This window comes from Rhinolophus ferrumequinum, chromosome 24 (assembly GCF_004115265.2).
Source record: "Rhinolophus ferrumequinum isolate MPI-CBG mRhiFer1 chromosome 24, mRhiFer1_v1.p, whole genome shotgun sequence".
Lineage (NCBI taxonomy): Eukaryota > Metazoa > Chordata > Mammalia > Chiroptera > Rhinolophidae > Rhinolophus > Rhinolophus ferrumequinum.
In genome coordinates, this window is record NC_046307.1 from 22,360,561 (window position 1) to 22,379,862 (window position 19,302).

Below are 19,302 nucleotides of genomic sequence, written 5' to 3' on the forward strand. Positions count from 1 at the left end.
TGATTTGCCATGAAATAAATTCCTACACACACAGTTGCTGAATAAAGAAGATAAGCATTTGAAATGTCCCTGGAGTCTGGAGTCTAAAATACAAAATACACAAAAAGTTTCTATATTATATATTTTGGTAATGGATATTTTTAATGAAAGCTGATGTTGCATAAATTTTTTACAAAAGTAATTTTTAATTATTATTAAGCTCAATAAGAAACCAAAATAAAACTGGCCTTTTAGAGATGGTGCCCTAATTCAAAGAAGGGGCATTAACGGGGGGTGGTGAGGTACCACATCGGCTGAAGTTCAAGGGGCCCAGGAGCAATAGCTTCTTTCCGTCTTTCCCTCTTTTTCCAGGAACAGGGACCCTGGCTGTGAACAGGGTGGTGGAAGAATAGTGTAGTCCAAGTGGCTCATCGTCTGGGAGGAAAATTCCAGCTCAGCCGTTCCCTTGGGCCTGCCTGAGTGGGGAGGTTGGGAGGCAGGAGCCAGCCGAGGCTGACCTAAGGTAACCTCTCCCCCAACTCCCGTACCCCTGTGCACAGGGGACGGTGAGGTCGAAGCCTCCACCAAACTCTTTTTAATTATTTTTATCTAGCCCTCAGATTCACTTAGCTCTTTCCTCTTAGCCATACTTACCTGCTCGTTCTCTTGGGGATACACAGCACCAGAGACGTCTGGAGTCAGGAGACGGGCTGGGACTCAGGCGTCCCCACTCTGTGGCCCTACAACCTGGGCTGGATGCTTTACCTCCCTGAGCTTGGGAATTGCCTGGGCCCAGGCCCCGATCCTATCCCTGCCATACCGACCAGGGGACTTTGAGCAAGTCACTTCACATCCTCCCTGAACTGGTTTCTCCTTTGTAATATGGGAACAATAGTGGTACCTGATTTATAGGGTTAATGTGAGGGTCAAATGAGAAAATGTGTGTGAAGCAACAGGACAGACGTGGTACATAGTAACTGTTCAATACCTGTGTTTTATCGTCCTTTATCTCTGTGTAACATTATCAGCTCCACCTACAGCTGGGGAAATTGAGGCCTGCTGTGGTGTAATCCACCCAGTGTCCGATATGGAGCAGGCCTGAGGTGCAGGCAGCCAAGGTCCCCTGACCTAGACGGAGGCTTTTCCCATGAGTGAGGATAATCCTAGTCTGGAATGTGGTGGTTTATCCTCTTTACAGGGCAGATCTGGGGATTGGCCTTATTCATCTTCTACCACAGCCAAGAGAGAAGGGGTCGTGGGTGCTGGACGTTCTCTGAAGCCAGGACCCCAGGAGGGTGGGCTCGGCGTGGCTGGGCCTGGCACGGCTCAGCTGCTCCTGAGCTGGCGACTGGGCCTCTGAGTCAGAGTTGCCACACGTCTCTGTTCCTCTCCCCACTGGCAGCCACAGCCCCAGACTCCTGGAGGCTGTCCAGGGAGACCTGTGGCTCCAAAGCAAAGTACCCCTCCCCCAGCAACAAACTGAGATGTCCCTTCCCCAGTTCAGAGAGAGCAAGGGATGGCCAAGTACACACAGTCAGGTATTACAGATCTCAGACTGAAACGTGGTTCCACCTAGGTGACCCCTCCAAATGGCACAGGTGAGAGGGCCAGGAATTCCCAACCTGGGTCCAGGACCCCTGCATTCAGCCTCCTGCCCCTGGTGGCTCTATGGCCCTTGGCCCTGTGCTGCTGACAGGGTCTCCCAGGCCTGGGCTGGCCAGTGGAGCCTATAGCCAATACCAAGCTGGCCATCAGGCACCGCGATACCTGGCTCACACCAGCCCCACACCACTGAGCTGCTGCAGCCGTGAAGGCCAGGAAACCTGCCAGTTCTATACCCCTCTACCCAGCCTAGGAAGACTGCGCTGAGAGCCACAGCCAGGCACCTTTCCTTCCCCTGGCCTAGCCCTGGCTACACTCCCCCCACACCTTCCTCCATTCCTCTTCCTCTCTCTCCTTCACCCCTTCTCCTCACTTCTTCCAGCCCTCTGTCCCCGTGGGTGCTGGGTCTGCCCGGCTCCTACCTGGGACCGCGCCACTACTCACCAGTTCCTGGAATCTGGGTGGTAGTGGATGTCTGTCACGAGCCAAACCTGCCTCAATCTGGCCCACAGGCAGAGTGGAGGAGAGAGGGCAGGGAGAGTCCAGCTTAATAGCCAAAGCCAAAGCACATGGTATGGTGGAGTGGGGGCAGCAGGAGGGGCTCAGGCTCCTTCACATGAGCCTGTGAACAGTCCTGCCCAACCCGGGGCAAGGCCTGCAAAGCCAGAAGAGCCTTCTCATTTCCCAACTTGGAAAATCAAAGCCCAGTGTCCAGGTCATCCAGCTACTGCTGTGTTTCTCCAAAAATAAGACCTAGCCGGACAATCAGCTCTAATGCGTCTTTTGGAGCAAAAATTAGTGTAAGATCCGGTATTCTATTCTATTCTATTCTATTCTATTCTATTCTATTCTATTCTATATTAAAGACCTGGTTTTATATTATAGTAAAATAAAAGCGGTTGAGTCTTATAATAATTTTTGCTCCAAAAGACGCATTAGAACTGATGGTCCGGCTAGGTCTGATTTGCAGGAAACACGGTAGCAAGGGGTAGGGTGGGGTGTGTGTGTGTGTGTATGTGTGTGAAAATCCCCATCTTACCAAGGGAAACCAGACTCCGAGCTGAAGGGAGCTGTGTGGGAACCCTAAGGCTGGGGTGAGCCCCATTGGCCCTACTCCACTCCGGCCACCTCCCAGACACAGGGACCCAAACCCGCAAAAGACCACCAAGTCTGTGAGTGAGAAGCACCAGGTTTAATATTAAAATCTTTCCCTTAAAAAAAAGTACACAGATAGGAAATTTTGATGGCATACAAAATAGCATTTCTGTTGTATAAATGTGAGTTAATGTGAGTCCTAAAAATAATTGTAAACCTAGGTGATTACATCTTTGGTACCGTAATGAGAACACACTCCCTCTCCTCAGCCAGGCTCCGGGGGCCCCAGCGCAGGGAGGTGGTGCCCAAGGGGGTGACCTTCCCTCCTCCCCTTCCCAGCATACCCCCTGCCAGTGGTCTTGGCCATAACCCTCACTCCCCTGGCACTTCAGTGCCCACTGGACTGGGGTGCAGCTGGCAGTGAGGTGAGTGGGCCGTGGCAGTGACAAAGCCCTACCCCAGGGGCATTGCCTCAGGAATGGGGCAGCTGGCAGGTGAGAAGGCAATCCTTAGAGTACCCACCTCTTGTACCCCTTTCTCAGGTTCCCCATCCAAGGCTTCTTGTGCTTTCCAGGGCCCCCTAGGGGCCCTCGCTGTCCATTAGACTTCGGCACAGACCTGGAGAGCAGGTGCTGGAGTGGGGGGGCTGCATCAGGTGGTCTGATTTGCTCTCCCTGCTTCTTTGGCCCAGGATAGCTCCAGAGGTCATTGTGGGTGCTGAAAGGAGTCCTGTGATCTTACGTCCCTGGGGCAGCTGCTTGGGGATTTTCAGGACACTGGCTATCACTCCAAGTCAAGGCCTGGGCAGCTGGCCTTTTGGGACTTACCAGGGGCCTAGGGAAGGGCCACAGTTCCTGAATGCCTAGAGTGCGATGTGTGATCTCGAACCTCCATCCAGCTGACCCTCAGGATGGAAGTTTGGGGGATTTGGCTTTATTTCATCTGGGCAAATGTGGAACCCCTGGTATATTCTGGAATGTTAATGCTGGCAGGCACCAGAAGTCAATGAGTCCAACCTGCTCATATTTCAACAGGGAAAACAGGCCCAGAGAGGGTGAGGACTTCCTGCAAGCTCTCTCAGAGAGTCCAATGCACATGAGGTCCACACACTGGTCCACACGTGTGGATACTTTGTGCAGTCATGTCAACACACTCATCATAGACTTGGGTCTGTCTGGCCCTGGAGGCTCTGGTGGTTGGAGTAAGACTGGCAGTGATGAGGAAAAAGACCCCAGGACACATGGGACCAGCAAGACACAGACATGGGCACTTTTTATGGGGAAGTGTGCCCCTAGTGCCTGGGGCAGGGACTACAAGCCAGAATGTCCTGGACTTGGCTTAGCCCCCAGCATTAATTAAGCATGGACGGCCCCAGACCAGCTCGGGCCTGGGAAAATGGAGACTGGCATCAAGGGGAGGTGGCTTCTGGATGAGGCAACACTGTCCAGGCCCCAGCTCAGCCAGGAGCCAGGGATGCCAGGGTCCCTCCCCTTCCCTTTGGGCGGATAAAAGTGGGAGAAGAAAGCTGCAGCTCCTTGAGGGGTAGCTGGCTGAACAGAAAAAAGTTCACTTACCACCTCATGAACCTTGAGAATCTCCCCAGGGATTCCAACCTCCTCACCTGTCAGCCAGGGAGAGAATCCCAGACTATGAGGCACCAAGCCTAACTTTCCCGTCTTACATATGGAGAAACTGAGTCCTTTGGGAGAACCCCAGCTCAGAGTCACATGGCCTTCCCGAAGGCAGAGGGTTGGTCATCGCTCCTGCAGTTCTCCTGCCTTCTGAGCTAGCCCCAGGGTTTGGGATGCAACAAGCCAGGAGCCAAAGCTTTCCAGAAGGGGACAGCTGATGGGAGCAGCCTGGCTGATGGGAGGCCGGGCCAGGACAGGCCAGGAGGTGCAGGGTGCTGAGAGATCAAGGGGGAGCTTCGGTTCAGGCAGGGCAGGGTGGGGGCCAGCCCCCTACAGGAAGCTGTCCTCCACCTCAGCCCGAGGCCCGGGACAGCTTGAATCCTGCGGCCACTCCGGCTCCGGCTCCAGCTCCACCTGGGGCTCAGGCTGGGGTTCTGGCTCTGGTTCTTCTTGGGGGTCCAGGGGGCTATCACAGGAGATGGTAGAGGAGGTGTTGACTTCATTCAGGGTGGAGCTAGAGGGAGAAGGTAAGTGCATGAGAGGCTAGGAAGAAACCATGGTAAAATCCCAGCATTCATCAAGAGCTTTCCATGGGTTGAATCTTCATAAAGACTATGCAAGGCAGGCACAGTGAGAAACTGCAGCTCAGAGAGGTTGTGTTGTTCTGCATCACTCAGTGGGTAGGTATAGGAGCTGGGACTCCACATGGATCCAGTGGCTCCGACACTTATTCCTCACCCATCCGTGTCTCCATCTCCTGCACTCCTGAAGGTATATACTATCTCTTTTAATCCTCACAACAACCTCCAAACTGTACTTATTGCTGTTATTTTAAAGAAGAGGAAACTGGTTCAGACAAGGGAAGCAACTTGTTTGAGGGCACAAAACACGGCCAGCTTTCACACCCTAAGCTATTTGAACCCTGAGTTTAATTCCTCTGCACACTCTACATGGAGCCTTGGAATATTAGCTGCGTAAACAGAGTGGGAGGGTTTTTTTTGGGGGGGGGGGCTTTGAAGTCCTGTGTGTGCTCCTAGCACACAGACAGAGAGAAGGTGTGTCTCACAGCAGAGCCGGAGGTGGAACCTTGATGAGGCTCCTGCCAGTTCACCATGGGGTGGGTCTTGCTTTGGGGAGTGGGTGTGGCCTTATGGGGAGTCCTTCTTTCCAGTTAAGGGAGGGTACTCTGCCTGAACATCAAGTCTAGGCAACAGCTAGTCCTTTCACCAACGCCCTCCCCACACTATAACTTCACCACATCCCAAGGCGAAGAAAAGTACAAATCTCCTTCCCAGTCTGAGTTCTGGCCTGAGCTCTTGTAGGCACCTCTGCTTCCTATAACCTGGCCGGCTCCCTGGGGCCCTGAGGGTATGGTGCTGAAGGACAGACCATGGGCCTGGGGCTGGCAATGACCCAGAGTAACCCAGTGGGGTGCTGGGGGTGCTAATTAGGTTTTCTTCCTCTTCTTAGTGCTAGGAGAGGCCTAGAGAGGGGAGAGAGCAGATGGCCTGTGGGGGCTCCTTTGAAGGAAATAGCTACATTGCAGATTAAGTCTCAGCACATTCTCTCTTATCAGCCTGCCCTTTCCACCTGAGGGCATCAAAGGTCAAATGAGTTCCATTCTCCTATTCAGTGGCAGGAAGAAGTGCTCGCCCTAGGTAACTTCTAAGGAAAGCCGGCTGCCACGGAGATGCACACGCATTCATACACGCACTCTGTATGCTGACTATTGCATGTCCGGGACCACAGGGGCTACCTGGCAAGGCTGGGGGAACCCTCCAGTGGGCCCTCATCAGCAACCTCAGGTTTGGGGTCGGGCAGCGGGATGATATAGTCGTTGTCACCCTCGTTGGGCTGCACCGCCGTGTAGAGAACCGAGCTGGTGTCCAGGGGGGATCGGAGGCCATGGAAGCCAGGCAAGCGGGCTTGGGACCGAAGGACGGCTGGGTGGTCACTCCTCAGAAACTCCTCATCCACTTGCTGGTACTTCTGCTCCAAGGGGCAGGGAGAACCCGAGAAACAGGGAAGGTCAGATCAGAAAAGCCGTTAGGGATCCTCCAACAGTTAGCTTCTGAGCCCGTCCCTTATATCGTGGCAACCGGTGCTCAGAGAGGAAGGACAATGGCCCAAAGCCACACTGCTGAGCTGCCCTCCCACCTGGCATCTCACAAGACATGGTGAGCTTAGGGTCACTCAGGGAAGCGGCAGTCAGCAGACCGGCACCCAAGACCCTAACACTTGCCCCCTTCGGACTAGAAAGGTACAGGCTCTCATCCTGCCTCAACCTTCTTCAGTGGGACCTCAGTTTCCCTAACTACTGAATGGTGACAACTCTATTCCAACTCACTACTGGTCCCTGAGCCATAACCAGACCTGGGGTGGGACTGGGGTTAGGAATGGGCCTAGGGAAAGGGCTGTGTCTGTGCCAAAGGAGACGGGCCTCCCCCTCCCTCTAGTTCCCACTGTGGGCAGGGAGGGCTGTCAGGCGCTGCTGGCTTCACCTGCCTTGTCTGAGCCTGGCTGGGGCCCAGGTGATGAGGTCCTTAGTGGTCACCTAACCTGGGGAAGCTCAAACTTCTGAAGAGACCCAAGATTTGGTGCAAAAGTATGAGGAGGGGTGCAGGATGACGGGGACTGTAGGCTCCCTTCCCCCCTTTAAACCAATCAGCTTCCACGTGGGATTTTATTTGAAAACTCCCTGTGCTGCTAAAATAGACTACACTCATAGCTCCAGCCTCTCCCTTCCTTACTAGCACCAGCAGGGAAACTGAGATCCAGAGAGGGTAAAGGGTGGTCCCCCAAGTACCAGCATGTCACACAGAGCCTTGTACCCAGTGTCTGACTTCTGGACCAGAACTCTCCATTTCCCACCCCCACCCTGCCTCAACATACCTTTTTGTAACCCTCGCCCAGCAGTCTCTCGAGAAGCAGCACCAGCTGGGAGAAGGGGGGCCGAATCTCAAACTTCTCTTCCCAGCACTTCTGCATGATCTCATAGCTGGGGAGAGGAACAGAGGGGTCAGGTACAAGGGGCGGGGGGCTGCCACTCCAGAGCAAAGTGCGCAATGAAGAGACTTGGGGAGGGAGGGCAGATAGGTGTCGTTTTCCCATGATCACATCTGGATCCTCCCTTGGGAAGCCCTCCCTTTGGCCCCGATTCAGTGGTTCCCTGTGGCTGACCACAGTTTGGTGTGGTAAGCACACGACCCAGGTCTGGCAGGTAGGAATTTTAATTCCCTCAGCTCAGTGCCTGGTTCTGGATGTGGGCATGTGACCCCAGCTGAAACCATGACAGTCAGCCCCACGTGTTTTGCTGGCACTATGGTGAAAGCAGTTAGGACGTAGCCATTGAGTAGTGCCAGCCTGAATATGAGGCTGGCATAAAGGAAAGCAGAGCCCAGGGGTAGAAGGAGAGATGCTGATGACACCATCCATACGCCTGGATCCAGCTATACCTAGATGTTCTAGCTCTCTGTATTAATAAATCTATTTTTGGCTTAGGCTGGTAAAGTTAGACATCTCGACTTATTGTGCCACTCACATCTCGTCGGAGGCATGGGCAGGCTGGGCCATGCGGTAACCCCGCTTGATGGCATTGTAGAACTGCTCGTTCATGGGTAGCTCTGGGTAAGGGGTGCCACCTGTCCGGGAGCGAAAACAAGAGAAGAGATACGCAGGCTTAGGGGTGTTGAAAAAGTGGTAGGAACCCTCTTCTATGGAAACAGGGAGAGACACACCAGCCCTGGCATGGGTGAGGAGGCAGCGACCTTGGAATTGGGAAATGTGGGCTCTGAACAGATTGCAACCCTCCCCAGAATCAAGTTTCCAGAGCTTACCAGAGCCAAGCAGGCTTTTTGATGTCACTGTCCAAACCCCTTGATACTCAGATGGAGAGGTAGAGACCCAGAGAGGGCAAGAGACTTGCCAAGGTCACACAGCAGTGAGAAAGCAGCAGAACTGTGACTTGAACCAGAGCCCCAACCCCAGAGTCTGTTCATGACCCCACCGGGCTGGAAGTGTGCGTGGTCAGGGTGGAGGCCATGCCATGCCGCCGAGGGCTGTGGGAAGCAGGAAGCTTTACCCAGGGTGAAGATCTCCCAGAGTAGGATCCCGAAGGACCAAACGTCGCTCAGGGTGGTATAGAGGCTGTTAAAGATGCTCTCGGGGGCCATCCACTTCAGAGGCAGGAAGGTCTGCGGGAGGGCAGGATGTCCTGAGTGCAAGGAGAGGCTGAGCCCCGCCCTGCACCTGGGTGGGGGGAGGAGCCCTCGCGGTTTCCACCCCCAACTCCTTCTTACCCCCTAGTGCCCAAGGGCCCATCTGTCCCACGCCCATCCCAGTGCTGGCCTGAGGACCAGGAGGCCAAGTTTCTTCTCCCACAAGAGGGGGACATGGTAGCCCCAGGGTCTGAGGTTCTTCACAAAACAGCCTTCCCTTCCTGAGCCCAGGAGAGGCCGCTGGCTGAGTTGGCAGAGGGAAGTGGGAGCCAGGGACATGCCAATGTGCCACCCAGCTCTCATCCTAGCTGCCTTAGATCTCTGTGTGGCCTAGCAGCCCGCCAGCTCTGGGATTCACTGTCCCCATGTAGAAATTGGGGACATGAGTGGGAGGCAGGATGGTCATATTTGGACCAAATACTGCCTGTCACCCATTCATCTGTCTTAGCTTGTCACCTAGGCTTTGTCCTCTGCCCCCTGCCACCACTGGGACAACACATTTGGCCTGCTCCCCAGGTCCTATTATAGCGGGTTCCTTGGCCCCTACCATGACCATCAAATGTGCGTCCCCAGCCCACCCTCACCCTCAGCATGTCTGCCCCTCCCCACCCCGTGCACAGCTGCTGGCTCCCGTCCTGTCCCTGCACACACAGCTAGGCACGCAGAGCCTGTCACCGCAGGTCAGACCACAAGGAGCCCTGTCCTACAAGCTGAAGCCATGCTGACCAGGAGGCTCAGCAGCATACGGGGGCGGGGAAGGTACTCACACTGCCCTTGGAGATATAGTTCGAGTCCCGCATGATGTCACGAGCTAGGCCGAAGTCACATATCTTGACCAGCTTTCCCTCACAGATGAGTACATTCCTGGCTGCCAGGTCTCGGTGGACACACTGGGCAGGGAGGGGAGGGGGCAACGGGAGCTGAGGCCTTGGGGGCAATTGTGGGGCAAGACCCTCCCTGTCAAGTGCTTTGGGCAAAATGCATCGCTGTCCAGGTGTGAGGGGCCACACAGGTGAGAGCGGTCATGTGGTGGGAGGGCATTTGCTGTCCTCACCCACCAGACAGGACGTAGCTACCGGGTGGGGCTGTGTACCTGGAGGACCCTGACTGGCCGGGTGACCCACCCCCCATGACCTTGGTCTGCCTACTGTGACTCCACGTACGTTCTTGGAGGCCAGGAACTCCATGCCATTGGCCACCTGGTAGCTGAAGCCCACAAGATCCGTGTAACTGAGCACCGGAGACTCGTTGATCAAAGTCGCCCGACAGGTCCTCTCGGGAGCTAGGGGAGAGCAGAAGGTCACCCACCATCTTGTGTTTCCCCAAGGCCCACAGAACCTCCGCTCTTTGGCTCGTGGAGGCTGAATGTCTGAGACGGGGGCTATTCTTCCAAGAGAAAAATAATTTCCGAATATCTAACGTAAACCTCTCCTACTTTACCCGAGTTTTCACTGGCCAGAAAACCTTTCAGCGTCAGCCCTGGGTTGAGCCCTTTGCTCAGCCTGACCTGTGGACTTTCCAGGGACACTGCATCAGCCTGGGGCTGCTCTAACCAGACCACTCTTCCCCAAGGCCCAGGAGGCCAGGAACCCCACTCCCGCACCCTACTGTTTCCCCTCCCTGTGGGCTGTGTGCACACCTCTGGACCCAGAAACAAGGGTTCATATTGGGGCTCCACCACACAGCAGCTTTGGGCAGGTGGCTACCCTCAGTTTCTGCATCTATGAAATGGGCCCAAGGCCACCTTCCTCCCAAGGCTGTCGCCAGGCTGGGTGTGTGAAAGGCTTTGAAATGAATGCATCACTGCACAGGTATGAGGGCCATACAGGTGTGAGGACACTGTGTGTACCCACCAGAGGGGACGTAGTTATCGTAAGGAGCCATGTAGTTGGAGGACTCGATGTCTGCATATTTGAGGTCTCCTTTCATGTCCAGCATGGGCACGTAGTCCACTGACTCGTCCTTGCTCATGTCCATGTAGCCTCCGTCACTCTCCCCAGGCAGGGACATGTGGCTGAGGATGAGAGGAGTGTCACAAAAGAAGAGGCCACAGGCTTCCCCTTTTCTTTCCCATCCCGCTCCTCTGCTCACCCCTGGGGCTTGCAAGGCCCTGTCAGTCACGTATTTCTTCTCTCTCACTCACGCACCCTCCTCCAGTCTGTCACTGCCATGTGAATGACCAACCTATTGGGCCCTGAGCTGGGCCCTCGGCTGCAGAGATGACATAAGACCCAGGGCGTGTCCTCAGAGCACTCAGGCCCGTGGGCAATTACATCACCCCAGGACAAGGGTTACAAGAAAGGTGTGTACCAAGGCACCTTTCTGTGGCCTCTGCAGCACCATCCAGCCATGAGGCCCCACGAGTGCCCGGCCACAACCCAGAGGGGCAATGAATTGCCCTCATGCCTCTGCCTGCAGCCTCAGCTCCCCAGAGAGCTGTGGGACGATATACGCATGTCTCTAAGGGGAGGAAAAAAAAATGGAAGGAAAGCGATCAAAATGTTGGGGAGGATAGGGATAAGTTTTACTATCTCTTAATGCTTTGTTGAAGTTACTCTTGTCTCTGAAATAAATACATATTGCTTTTGTAATCAGCAAAAGAACTAAGATGTTATTTTTGGAAAAGAAGAAGAAAGGAGTTGCGTTGACCTCAGGGTACTAGAGAGACTGGTGTGCAGAGAGGGTAGTAGCTGCAGGGAGGAATAGAGCATGGAGTCAGGCCTGGAGAGCCCCCAGCGCTCACTGTGGAAGGCGAGGATGGTGTCAGGACACAGGGACCTTGTGACGAGTCAAGGGGTCATGTCTGCAGAGTGCGTAGCACAGGGCCTGGCACACTGCAGATAGTTAGTAGGTGGCAGCCGATCCCACCATTATTATCACCATTATTGTCGTGTACTTCTGTGGGGTGGCCGAACCCAGGGTCTGGGGACTAACTTTTGAAACAGCCCTGGTTCCAAGAGCGACTACCCGCCTTGGTGTCAGCTTCCTGTCCTCGACGAAGACAGACTGAGCAGGTGTTCCTCAGGGTTCCCCAAAGATTCAGACCCCTGCCTCCATGCCGGTACCTGGGCAGGGGGAGCCCGACGGGCAGGGCATTGCTGTAGAGCTCAGCACTGGGCCGGCGGCCTTTGTTGGAGCAGTGCTGCAGGAAGGTGTGCTTGTTGCGGTGTAGGTAGTCCACCAGGTCACCGTAGCGGCAGTACTCAGTGATGATGTAGATGGGCCCTGTGGAGGGACAGGCTCAGAGACAGTCCCTGGGGAGGCTTCAGGCTTCCCAGCAGGGCCATGAGGCTAATGACGTGGGAGAAGCAGCTTGGTATGACGGCGAAGAGGCTTTGGCATCAGGCAAACCTGGGTTCTTTTCCGGCCTCTGTGACCATGAGCCTTACTTTCCCCATCTGTTAAATGGGGCTAATAATACTACCCATCTCAAATAGCTGTCATGAGTGTTCATGGGATAATGCCTCTGTCAGCTCAGCTCACTGCCTGGTACATAGTAAGCACACGGTGTTAGCTGTTATCGATAGGTTTTCAAACTAAAGCTTGTTTTGGAGCCCAGTATATAAAGTAAATAGAGGCAACTAACTATTTATTATCAGGTTACTGTTTAAATTCAAATACAGTACATTTACTTAAGGTCAATCAGTGGGAGCTTGAACATATTAATGAAAACAAAAATTGTGAAATGGGTGATCATTGCAGACATAAATTGACCTATGTATGCAACGTACTTCTGTATTTTGTTTTGGTTGCACAATACTGCGGAAAATCCCAAACCTCACAATAAGCAGCTGAAATTGGCAATGACATTTTTTTGTGGCCTAACTTGCAATTGGAGCTTCAAATAAACACACTTGGCCAGAGAGACTTTATTCTATGATCTCAGTGAAGACACACCCCAGTTAGCAGGCTGGTGGTCTCCAATGGTGGGGATATAACTGATCTCGGTGTTGCATGAGCTATCATTTATTATGGTTATTAGAATGTGACCTGAGGAGTCCTTTGGCTTTGGCGGCGCTGTGATTCTATGAGTTTCTAAAATCCCATAGCCATCTGGCTCTGAAGTGTGCTGGACAGGATGAGCACAGATACTCCAGCTGGAGCGTCTTGCTGTCGCTGGACTGAGGAGGGGGCGGGGAGGGGCCAGGCCCTGGCCACTGGCATTTCCCAGGATCCTCTGGGCAAATAGGTTGGTACCTCCTTTGGTGCAGGCCCCCAGCAGGTTGACCACGTTCAGGTGGGGCCCAAGGTGACTCATGATCTTCAGCTCCGACATAAGAGCTTGCTTCTCACTGCTTCGGGCTGTGGCTAAGGGAGAGAGGGGGCCTCAGGCCTGATCCCATCCCGGAGGCCCAGGGAGGCCCCACTGGACCCTAGTCTGGCTCTTCTGCCCCAGTCTGTGCTGTAAGACCCAGGTGGCGAAGGGTGGTGAGAACCCACATGCAGGGGGAGGGGAAAGAGGATGGGCGGAAGGCGGTAGGGGGAAGGAGGAGAGGGTGAGAGGGAGAGGAGGCTGCAGAGGTGGGGGCAGGATGAGCATGCCTCACTTCCAAAGCAGAATCAGGAGCGGCACCGGCTGCAGTGTGACTATGCTTCTCGTGCTCGGGAAATGTGAATCAGGCCTGGCCCGCTCGAGGGGTACCTGAATGTGTGGGCAGGGGGCAGGGGAGAGGTGGGAGGGGGCTACTCCCATGACTCACATTTCAGCATCTTGACAGCCACTTTCATTGTGGCCTGAGAATGGCTCAGGCCGTGAGCCGTAGCCTCCACCACCTGCCCAAAGGCCCCGGAACCAAGGGTGCGTCCTGGGGTAGAGAGGATCCCTCACCACCTGGCCCACCAGGAAGCTGCATCCCACCCTCTCTGAGGTCAACCTAGACACCCTTCAACCACCCTGGACTTGAGGTGTTTCCCCCCAAGGAGGCTCCTAAAATCACAGTGCTTCATGGGTTTTCCTGGTGTCTCATCTAAGTCCAACCTGCTCTCTGGACCATCTTAATCCCTGGAAGCCTTCCTCCCTCCCCAGAGGAGAGTACAGCTCTTCTGCACCCCTCAGCCTCCCAGCTAGACTAAACCTGATCTTAAGTAATAGTTCCTCTCTCGACACAAAGGGGTCCCATCTCACACAGTCATGGGATCATAGGACCTCAATGCTGGAGAGGCCCTAGGGATCATCTTGTCCCCATTGTACAGAGGGGGAGACTGAGGGCCAGTGAAGGCAAAATATCGGCCCTACGTTTCAAAGCTAGTCATGGCAAGTCTGATACCAGACCTCAGATAGTCTTCCCATCGCCTCAAGTCCCCACACTGTCACATGAGGCTTCCTTGGACTGACCAAGCACAAGCTGGTCCCGCGGCAGCTCCCAGGTAGAGTCATAGGGCAGCTGCATAGGGTCCACATAGATGTACTCATGGCCATCGGAGCTCACAGATTCAATCACCTTCCATCGGATCTCATAGCGGGGCTTCTGCAGGACCGAGACCAGGGATGGGTTGTTAGAGGGGGTCTAGACCTTGAGACAGGAGACTCAGAGGCCCAGAGAGGGGCAGGGGCATAGCTGAAGTCACACAGCAAATTATTGATAGAGCGAAGGCCTTCATGAACTCAGTGGGTACAGATGCCACGCAGCCCGAGATAGGGAGTGGCTGAGAAGCAGGTGACAACCGAGGGTCCAGCTCATCAGAACCTCCTCACCACCTTCTTCCAGAGCCTCAGCTGCTCCTCAGATGGAAGTAGAGGAGCAAGCAGCCCCGGAAAGTGACACAAGGCAGAGGCACTCTGCCTGATGTGTACAGCTCCTCCCCATGCTGGGTCAGTCACAGCAGAAATCTCCAAAAGATGTAACCTTAGGATGTTGAAACCATAGGATGGAGGAATCACAGGATTGGAATCTTAGAAAGATAGACTGTAGGGTACTGCAATCCTAAGGCAGGAATCTTAAAATGTTGGAAGCACAGAATGATGAAATCTCAGAAAAGAACATGGAAATGATACAGTAACAGGATTAGAATGCAGCTCAGTAGAATCCTGGAGTCTCTGTGGTTGAAAGTTGGAAGAATCCATAGGTCCCATGCTCTGAGGCTGGGATGGGAAGGAATGATGTCTGAGCAGGATGTGGACAGGGGGGCAGCAGACTCAGGGAACCCCGATGGCCTAAACCAGGTCCTTGTTGGCCCAGGCTGCTGGGGATGGAGGAAGCTCAAACATTCAGTGTCACTCTATCATTTTACACCTGAGCTCCATGCTGGGCCCCAGACATGGCCAGATCCTGCAGGATTCAAGGACAGTAGTGGGGGAGTCCACGCAAAACAATGGTGTGCTAGTCTATATCCATTAGATGCAGGTGGGCTTACCTTCTGCCAGAGCATGATGAGGATGATGAGGGAGATGATTGTGAGGACCACCAAGGCCAGGATGGCCGAGATTATCACCACCTTGAAGGGCAGGGCTGGAGGCAGAGATAAGAGATGGCCATAAGTCCACAGGGCGTGTGGCAGCTGTCCTTCCCTCACCCCACCTCTGGCACCACAAATCCTTCTCTGTCCATCCTGCCAGGGGCAAGAAGCGCAGCCCCCACCCCACCACAGACCTTCAGCCTCTCCCATAAATACCCCATGCCTCAGTAACTACCCCCAGCTCAGATCACTATCGGCCTCCATATGCCGTCAGCCCTTGCAGGGGTCAGTCCGGTCTGTCTGCCATAGCTCCAGATCGTATGCAAGCTCCCAGCAGCTAGGCTGTGGCTCACCTCTCCTCTCCATGCTTACACACATGCAGCTATGCTAGTCGGCACACATGCACAGGAATTATACATACATTGTTTGCACACTTGTATGGGGATTATGCACCCACATGTACATGCTTACAGACATACACTAGCTTTACGCATGTATCTGGGGGTTGTGCATTCTTTGTTACATGGTTTACACCTCTACATTTGGAGGGTTGGTACGCATGTTCAAGGATCAGGCATGCTCATGTGCATGGCTTAGGGCGTACACATAGAGTACGTGCACTAGGCATAAGGAGATAGTGCTATTTATTCATAGCCAGCCATGGTTTATAGACATATAATGGGGGATGGACACGTGTGCCAACGTTGTGTTGTGGAAGTGCATAGGGACATACTCTGGTGGGTTTCACAATGCTCTCGAGTGCACATGCCCTGCTGACTCTGGCCTGCCGTGTGTGCACAGGCAGTCACAGGTATGGCAGGCTCGAGGTGGGGGTGAGGGGTCATCAGGGCCCTCTTGAGACTATAAGACTCACACTGTGGCACCAAGGTGACCTCCTGCACGTCATAGCCCAGCAGGTTGCGCAGAGTGCAGCGCACCGACAGGGGCTGATCCACGTGGCGCAGGCGCAGCGTGCTCACCACCTCAAACTCCTGCTCCTCCGCCCAGTACGTCACGTTCGTCTCCAACCGGTTCTCCTCCTCAGAATTGTTCCCCAACAGTTTGGGCGGCAGTTCGCGAGGACACCTGCCGGGAGAGCCAGCCAGGTCAGCTTCCAATCCCTGCCTTCTGCAGGCAGAGAAATTGAGGCCAAAGCAAGCAGCGCCACAGGGTTGTGGTGGAAGAGGGCCAGCAGAGTCTCATCTCTGCTACTTCCCACCTCCTCCGGGCACTGAGCGGGCGCCTCCTATGGTCCTTCGACTGACCAGCAGGGGGCGCTCCTACACAAGAATTGAGAAACCTGGTTCGCAAAGTCCACTCCCTTCGTTTGACCCTCAGAGTCAAGGTAAGAAAAAGAGGCAATTTAAGCCATGCAGATTATCTCCAAGAACCACATCTTCAAAGATGTGGCTCTAGCCCGAAACAATGTGCCTAGAGGAAGAGGCTGGACTGGATGACCTTCAATGGGTCTTTCCAGCCAACTGGGATTATCCTGGGAGACTGAGGCAAGGGTTTTGCTCACCTTTTGAGGTCACTGCAGGTAGACCATGTGAGGTGCGGCTGAGGCATGCCCCGACCGCGACAGCGGACTGTCTGCTCCCCATTGGCAGGATGGCTCTCACTGAGCTCCAGCACACGGACAGGCACTGCATGGAGAAGGCGTGGGGCCAGGAGGTGGGGAGGTCAGAATAGACGGGGAGAAGGGCCCTCAGGGAGGACCTGGCAAGTCTCCCCTGGGGGGAGGGGAGCTGCAGACTTCAGGTGAACCTTAAATACCAGGAATCACAGTGTGAAAACTGGCGGATTCCCCTTCTGGGTACTTCAAAGGGAAAGCCTCAGTAGGGTGCTAGTCTGTCTTTCACACCTCCCTGAGACTTGCTAATCTGCCCTTTCAACAAAGAGAGAGCTAGGCCTCCGGACCAGAGCCCTGGGAAGGCGAGAGCATGGAGCTAGAATCGAATAGCATTGTTTCGTTGTCTCAGAGTTTATTTTGGTGATTGCTTTATATATATGACATGTGACACTGATTTTTCCATCTACAATTGAGAGGTTAAATTCTCTTTCAAAATACATTTATTTTTAGAAAGTCAATTGACAAAACATTAAGTCACTATTATGTCATTCCTCTGCTCAAAACCCTGCGATGGCCCTGTCAGTCACAGTAAAAGCCCACGTCCATACCAGTGCCCACGAGGACCCTCAGGATCTGCCCACCCCACCCCCTAACTGCCTCGTCTCAGTTCTGACCTCATCTCCCATCTCTCTGCTCCAGACACAGGCCTTTCACCGTTGCTCCTGTCTTTGCACTGCCTGGTATGCCCTTTCCCCAAATAGCCACTTGGCTAATGCCCTCACCTTCTTCAAGTCTTTACACAACTGTCATCTCAGTGAGGCCAACCCCCAATCACTGCTATTTAAACATGTGACCCTCCCTGCCCCCGGAACTCTCCATCCTCCCCACCCGCATTTTTTTTTTCTTTCACAGCACTTGTTACCTTCTAACCTTCCACATAATGTACTGGGGTGTTTCATCCCTACTGTTGAGTGTTTGTCTTCCCCCACTAGGATGCAAGCGGCACAAACGCAGAGCCTCAAGAGCCTTGAACAGCCTGGCATATTGTAGTTGCTAAGTAAATATCTATTTAATTAGTATAAGTGGTATGTGAGAAGGGAAAATCATGGCATTGGCCCATGAATGCCTGAGGTTTTGGAAACACCAGTCTAGCCCAATGGCCAACTTGTCTAGCTGGGGAAACTGAGGCCCAGAGAGGCGGTATGCACACAGCAGAGGGTCAGTGTTGGAGCCCAGTCTCCTGAGTCCTGGGCTCCCTCTCCTGTTCCTCCTGTAGGTGGGTGGACAGTGCAGGAAGGGAGAGGAAATCGGGGTAGGAGGACAGGGGAAAGAAAGCAGGGTGGAGAATTCCTCACCGTTGATTTGCAGCTGGAAGGAGAGCTGGGCCTCAGCATCCTCGTGGAAGGCCCGCATTGTGTAGTGACCAGCCTCAGCCACCTTCACCCGCACCAGTGTCAGTTCTGACACGTACCTGGAGAGCAGGCCAGGCCAGGAGACCCAGCTGTCAGAGCTGGAAGAACTCTTCCGGCCCTCCCCACCCTCCTTGTACAGCCGGGAAAAGCCCCAGGGAAGGGAAGGGGCTTGCCAAAATCACACAGGTGTCAGTAGCAGAGCAGGGTTCACACCCGTAAGGATTAGTCTCCTGAATCCCCACCCACAGGCAGCTCCACTGAGCCAAGAGGGAGGGTTAAGAGGGATGGGGGCGGTTGGAGGGATAGCACCATTTCCCTCCTCCTCCACATCTCTTCTCCTTCAAGAAGGCCTGACACTGCTTCATTCTGCCATAAGGCACCTCAGGTCAGTCTGCTGTTCTCCAGGCTCAGGGCTACTACCCATGTATAGGTGGCAGTTGCCGACCTGGCACCCTCTTCCCCAGTCATCCCACCTTGTTCTCTGCTGCCTCCTGCTGGCTCCACCAATCACAAGGACAACTAAATATCTGGGTGATCCTCTGAGCAGTGTGTTTTCCCTACTCCACAGGAAACTCTAGGAGGCATGGAACTGTGTGTGCTATTCTTGGCAGCATCGCCAGGGCCTGGCACAGCACCTGGCAGGGTGCCTGGCACATAGTAGGCTCTCAGGAAAGGTGGGCCTAGGTTTGTCCAGTAGCTGAAGGCTGTGGGCTGCCGGGCGGCTGCAGATAATAACTTCAAGAATGGAGTGACAGGCAGCTGCTCACCGAGTCTCGGATACATTGCGGGTGGACAGGGCGATCTCGCCGGCGCTGGAATCGCCGAGGGTGCGGTTGTCCTTGAACCACAGGACAGTGGGCGGTGGGTAGGCCTCGAACACCACCTGCAGTGTCCGGCTCCGGTGCAGCTCTGCGAATTGTACGGCGTCCAGCTCCTCCAGCAAACGCACGTAGCCGCTCTCTGAAAGGGGCAGGTGTCAGGGCGGGGCCATGCCCGTCCACCAATAGGACAGTGCCTCCCAGGGGCGGGGCTTCTGGGGACGAGGCATCAGGTGAATGCCAAAGAAGCCCAGCCTTCAGGGGCAGAGCTTCAAGCTTTAGGAACAACTGAAGCTGGCAGTGAAGTTGGGAGGGGGACTGCAACCGAGCAGAATTTGGGGCTGATACTGGTCTGGGGACCGGATTTGAGGTTGGACTGGAGTTGTAGTTCTCACTGGACATGTTCTGGCCCAGGATTGTGGCAGAGATGAGTTGCAGCCTTGTTGAATTTGGGGGTGGGGCGGCCTGGGCCTGGGATGGAGGCTGGGATTAGAAATTGGGTTGGGGCCTGGGTTCTGGCTAGGTGGAAAGTCTAGGTGGTAATTGGGCTGGATTTAGGCTTGACACTGCGTTTTGGTT

At 54.3% G+C, this 19,302-nt stretch overlaps 1 protein-coding gene across 4 annotated transcripts in view; it reads right to left on the minus strand.

Annotated features, from left to right (window-relative positions):
• Positions 1-2,763: 2,763 nt before the first annotated feature.
• The window catches only part of PDGFRB (platelet derived growth factor receptor beta), a 36,062-nt gene continuing 19,523 nt past the window's right edge, over positions 2,764-19,302 (minus strand). For all 4 annotated transcript variants that reach the window (XM_033096189.1, XM_033096190.1, XM_033096191.1 and 1 more), the window contains 17 exons: positions 18,673-18,865; positions 17,849-17,964; positions 16,443-16,566; positions 15,795-16,006; positions 14,879-14,973; positions 13,860-13,992; positions 13,225-13,329; positions 12,722-12,832; positions 11,590-11,749; positions 10,378-10,538; positions 9,688-9,806; positions 9,292-9,414; positions 8,389-8,500; positions 7,849-7,948; positions 7,200-7,305; positions 6,064-6,296; positions 2,764-4,821 (listed from right to left, as the gene is read on the minus strand). In XM_033096189.1, the coding sequence (XP_032952080.1) occupies positions 4,638-4,821; positions 6,064-6,296; positions 7,200-7,305; positions 7,849-7,948; positions 8,389-8,500; positions 9,292-9,414; positions 9,688-9,806; positions 10,378-10,538; positions 11,590-11,749; positions 12,722-12,832; positions 13,225-13,329; positions 13,860-13,992; positions 14,879-14,973; positions 15,795-16,006; positions 16,443-16,566; positions 17,849-17,964; positions 18,673-18,865 (2,387 nt within the window). In that variant the 3' untranslated portion in view covers positions 2,764-4,637. The remainder of the gene's footprint in view (positions 4,822-6,063; positions 6,297-7,199; positions 7,306-7,848; positions 7,949-8,388; positions 8,501-9,291; positions 9,415-9,687; positions 9,807-10,377; positions 10,539-11,589; positions 11,750-12,721; positions 12,833-13,224; positions 13,330-13,859; positions 13,993-14,878; positions 14,974-15,794; positions 16,007-16,442; positions 16,567-17,848; positions 17,965-18,672; positions 18,866-19,302) is intronic.